At 37.5% G+C, this 5419-nt stretch overlaps 1 protein-coding gene across 1 annotated transcript; it reads right to left on the reverse strand.

Moving 5' to 3' along the window:
- Positions 1-259: 259 nt before the first annotated feature.
- Positions 260-4594, reverse strand: LOC129891314 (uncharacterized). The gene is made up of 3 exons (XM_055966625.1): positions 4016-4594; positions 937-1061; positions 260-508 (listed from the first exon to the last, which is right to left on the reverse strand). Exons 1-2 carry the CDS (start codon positions 4536-4538, stop codon positions 967-969), a joined length of 618 nt encoding a protein of 205 aa, XP_055822600.1. The 5' UTR covers positions 4539-4594; the 3' UTR covers positions 260-508; positions 937-966.
- Positions 4595-5419: the final 825 nt, after the last annotated feature.

Here is a 5419-nt window from a genome sequence, read left to right on the forward strand (position 1 = left end):
ACATTAGAACTCTTCCTATCCAACTTTGTGGTGAATCACTGGTGACACTATACTTCCCTATTCATCAGATTCATATTGATGCGGCATGTCCATTTAAGCTTCAAATTATCTTATGCTAACATGCTCTTTTTATTACATCTATCAAGTGTCTTTTCCAAGGGGCCTAATATCGCCCGTAATAGATGACAAGCCGGCCAACAGAAAAGCTGAGACGATGGCGATGTCGCTGACAACAGTTCAAAGCCATGGCAACGACACATTAGACATAAAGCAAAGAGCATTAAACTTAAAAGGCTGATTATTTTCTAGACCATACAGTTCAAACACCATAAATACATAGATTTTTTCTAGGTAGGCTGAGCATTGAACCACTACATCGAACAAGAGTGCGGATGGAAGAGCTTAAACCCCAAACTCCGATCTGTTTAACTTAGCTTGCTCGTCCTTCATGAGGTAAGCAGCTTCTTATGTTTTCCAGGTTTTCAAAGAATTTACAAGGTAACTAAGCCTGCAAATTCAACAATATACACAATTAAAGAAATGCAAATCTTACCACTTTTTATGATAAACCAAAATGTATTATCAACCACAAATCTTGCTTAAGTTGTAAAATATAAAGTTTGCCGGCAGTAGTTCTCTAATCAGTTCAAGTTCCCCCCCAACAGACTTTTTGATCCCCCCCCACCCCCACTGCCACACACACACAGAGAAAACTCAATATAAGGGAGGACACATCCTAAAGGTATTGCCTGGAAGACTATGTCAACCAAGAAACGCCTTGCCTTGCCCTGGGAAAAGGGAATTTCATGAGATGTAACAGAAGCCGCTAGGATAAAATGACTTAAAACTAGAATTGTTAGATTAAAAGTAGATAGATCTAGTGGAACTGAAAAGTAGATGCAGATCACAAAATGCAAGTGTTGATAAACAACTTACTACAGAAGCTCACTACACAGACAAACTCAGTTATCCTTCGTCCTCAGATTTAGAATCACAATCCAGGTTGTCCTCAAGCTTCACCTCCACTTCCACCACCTGCACTGGGGTTGGGAATGTAGTTCCTGCAAGTAGGAAGAAATGCCAAGACTATCATCAATGCCTCCATTACAACTATAACCATGGAGCTGCTGGATAGGTTCACGGTTGTATTTCCAGGTACAGCAACTCTGATCTATTAAAATGTTGCCAGAGACAAATAAAACTAAATATTGAGAGAATTCACTCGTCTAAGGACATCTTTGAACTCCACTACTTCCCATCTCCACGAGAAATCAACCTATATATAAACATATATAGCAAAGCCACCACATTCTCAAGTCAAAATATGAGACATCCCAAAGAACAGGCTGCAAGTATTCCAGATGAGAGAAATTAAGATTTGTTTTTCCATTTATGATCCCACTGGTTTCTATACAATTAGATTTCCGCTATTCTGCTGATGAACAGAAAATCCCCACATGGGAATTCACAACCAAATGTGTCCTTGTTCCAACGCCGTGTAAGCTATACAGAGGGATAGGCTGGTCTGTTCAAAGAGAGTTTCTGATCATAATGACTACCTAAAGATGGATTTCCAGTTTTAGTTTCTAGTTGGGGTGCCAATCGTAGCATAGTTGCTTAGTCATCCTTCAGCTTACATAAGACAATATGGATGCTTTTCTGCTGTTACATCCCGAAGGGAGGTTGAAATCTTTTACAAAATAAGCTGCTCTTCTTTCATAGGCAAATGTACTTGGTGCTTTCATATGTAGAGAATGCTTTTTAGCTCTTTTGAGTTTTGACAACTCTGCTCCTATCCTATCCGCTGCTCTAGCTAATTGTCCACCCTTTCCAAGTGTGATTTCTATGTTATGTATGGTCGTGCCTAAGGGCGTATTAGTTGAAGTAGATTCTTCTTTAAATATGACCTTGCGATGAGACTTACTAGAAGAACAAAAGTTCATCAAATATGTTAAATAGTATAATGTAGCTCCCAACCAAACTGAAGAAAATAAGCTTCCTTGTTTACTATTCCCTATTCCCAATTTATGTGGCACGCTTTCCTTTTTAGTTTGACCCAAAAAGAATGTCACCTTTCTATAATTGGAGAAAACTCTAAAATTCTCCTCTAACCTTTAATGAAATGATTTATAGTACTTCAAAACTTCTTTATCTTTTTGTATTACTTAAAATTCAAAGCTGTTATTAAATTAGCCAATGAAGTTAAAATTTATCTCTTGAAAAAAAAAACGAAGTTAAAAATCATTTCCAGATAGTACATCCAATGAGCAAAGTGAGAAAGAAACAACATCAAGAATCTTACATCAAAACAAGATAATCATGTGAACCCACCAGTTAAGATATTAGTAATAACATCGACTCTGGTAAAATAGATTTCTCTTTTCCAAGTACAACTATTACAATAGATTCTTAAGAGGACGAAGTACAGTGCCAATAGGAGTTGGATACATTAGGTATAAACAATCACAAGAAATAGAAAAAGTTGAAAACAGCAACCTACCAGAATAATTCCTATAAAATCTTGAAGCAATCAGGCACTACCTTGGTTTTGTAAATACATCATCAAGGACTTAACCTCCTACATTCCTCAGGAGTAACAAAGGTGCATTTACCTTCTACTTTAAAAGTTTGGTTTGACCTCTTCACCTTGGGGTATTTTATGCTTTCCACACAAATCTGGAGAAAGCTTATCCTATTAGTGTTTAATATTTTTTCTGAGTTTGGGATGCTGCTTTCATATTCTATATCTCACTTGGCAGTAGACCATGCACAAAGCTATAGCTGGTTTGGAACTGCAGGAGATTTCTCTGAAATGAAAGGCTAAAACTAAAAACTGCCCCAAATTTGCTTAGGCTACAGTCTGATTGAGCTTCAGACTCTACATTCACACAGATGATTGCACACACACATCTCAGTCAGCAAAAGTTTATAGACGCCCCAATAGGCTGGTGGATCCTGTATCCGATATAAGATCTTAATTCTTTTTTAGTATGATAATGAACATAATTATAATTATTTCTTCAAGTGGCTTAATTCTCCCAGTTCTGATAAAACACTTGTAAATCTGCATATCCTCATTTTGGGAAATTCAGGAATCTATTCGGTTATGTACATACAAGCTTCAGCATTTTTCTTGCAACCCAATAAAAATAAATCTACAACTTGGCCTTATTTTACAACAACTTCCAAGGTAATAGATCCCATTAAAACATTCTACCAAAGCACAAAATTTTAAACCATTTTTCAGGGGGTTCGAGTATTGGTTGGTGGTGTTTGATGATAAGCATAAGTAAAAAAACCCAGATATTGATAACCGAAATGCAGTAAGAGTCAAATGCAAAATCACTAATCTCCCTATAGATAATCTAAATTGTTTTTCCAATTGTGTACAATAAGTTTATGTTCATAAAAGCGTCTTCTTCTGTTTTGTTAATGATGCTCATAAAAGCATCTTAATTGGTTCTACTCACCAGTCCTCAATCCTAAACGAGTTGACACCAGTTATATGAATCCATGACATCCTTTGTAGGAATCATAATTAGACTATTAGGAATCTCCTTGATGTAAGCTAAGGACCATCTATACTTACATACTCGAAAGATATCAGAAACCAGTTTCACTAAAATAGGAGTTAATAGCATCTATAGCGCATATATCACCTCAAAATCCTACCTTTCAGGGCTAAAACAAGTAGAGTAATTATTTTTACTTCTCAAATGTCACCCAAAAAAGAAAAACAATACTCCCTCAGTCCCATATTACTTGTCAATCTACAAAATCAAGATACAATTAATTAAAAATTTCTCCTATTACCCTTAACAACTGATTCTTTTTTAAGAAAAGCGTAAACAAATTTGTAAAGTTCCAAAACAGCTTTTTTAAAGCGTAAATTTTAAGGGGCCTGCAGAAGAGAAAGTGGACAACTAATATGGGAGGGAGGGAGTACAAAACACATACTTAAAAGCTAAAACATAAAATCCCATAAAGTTTCCTCCTTTTTAACTTTAGTGTATACCTCCAGTAAAAAAAGAGGACGAAGGCCAACCACGAACACGAGAAACCGACCTCGTTTCATCCTCTGACAACAACGAGGAAGACGATATTGAAGAAGCTGAACCAAAATGACTCTTCACAGCTGCCATCTTCCCAACAACCTCTAGTATCCTATGAGGATCAAAATCACCACGATGACTATGTATACCCCCTACCTTCACATACGGTTGTGGAGGTGGGACCCAGTATGAGGATCCAGGCAAGAAAGGTAACCAATCTGGAGCAGAACGCCTCACGATAACCGAATGAATCACCTCCTCCAACTTCTTTATCCCACCGTCTGATCCACTGGATGAGGAATCAAGGTCGATCTCGATTACCTGGGGGTGAGGTGGTGAATCACCTTCACCGCCGCCGGATCCTCCTCCGGAGCGATTGGAGTTTGATCGGTGACGGAGTGTGAGGAGAAGAGGTGGAGAGAATACGGTTCGGGTCAGGTTCAGGGTCCGGGTTCGGGTTAAGGAATTGGAGATTAGACGAGCCATAGGAGAAGAGGAATTTTGTTTTTGGGCAGAAGGTTTAGGTAGAAAAGAAAGAAGCGAGATGAGTAAATTTATATGTTAACTGGTTTACTTGTTAGGCAAGTGGAAATTTCGGGAGATACTGTTGACGTGGCAGACGTCGGTGAAGGGTCTCATCGGTTACTGGTCAGTTGATACAGTGGTTTTTTTTATTTTCCTTCAACAGTTTTTGGATAATGATAAGTAGTTTCGATCAAGATATTGAAAATGGAATTTTTACATAAATAAATTATTTTATATTAATAATTATCTTTTTTTAGGATATGTTTTTTAAATTATGATCTATAACATATTTATCTTATTTACAATAACAACAACAACAACAAACCCAGTATAATCCATAATGTGGGGTCTGGGGAGGGTAGAGTGTACGCAGACCTAACCCCCACCTTGAAAGGTAGGACGGCTGTTTCCGAAAGACCCTCGGATTTAAGAGAGGACAAGATAAAAGGTCAGATAGGGGCAAACATATAGAAAACAAGATGAAAACAGGAATAGCACAAGGGAAAGTCGTGGTAGAGTGGTACGGGAAGAAAGAGACATAACTACAATAAATAAATAAATAAATAAGATAAGATAAGATAGATAAGACAGTCAAAGTACAACGGCGCCACAACTATAAACAGCAATACAATGCAGAAATCAAAAGGCAATAAACAATGGGCAGAACTACAACTACTATGGTGCAAAAGATGAATCACTTAGCCTTTAATCCTAATTTGAGTCCTCCACAAAGGAATTTATAGTGCGCTAATGCGCCTACTAATAGGGTAGGATAACGCGACTATGTACTAGCCTTCTATCCGAATGCGGGTCCTCCACACACTCCTATCTAAGGTCATGTC

Source organism: Solanum dulcamara, chromosome 6 (genome assembly GCF_947179165.1).
Source record: "Solanum dulcamara chromosome 6, daSolDulc1.2, whole genome shotgun sequence".
Lineage (NCBI taxonomy): Eukaryota > Viridiplantae > Streptophyta > Magnoliopsida > Solanales > Solanaceae > Solanum > Solanum dulcamara.

Bases quoted from the DNA above. Each gene is read 5' to 3' on its own strand.
- LOC129891314 (XM_055966625.1), bottom strand. From the start codon at position 4,538: ATGGCTCGTCTAATCTCCAATTCCTTAACCCGAACCCGGACCCTGAAC. The intron at 1,062-4,015 runs GTATACACTAAA...TCCTACTTGCAG, and splicing joins GTCCTCTTTTTTTACTGGAG to GAACTACATTCCCAACCCCA.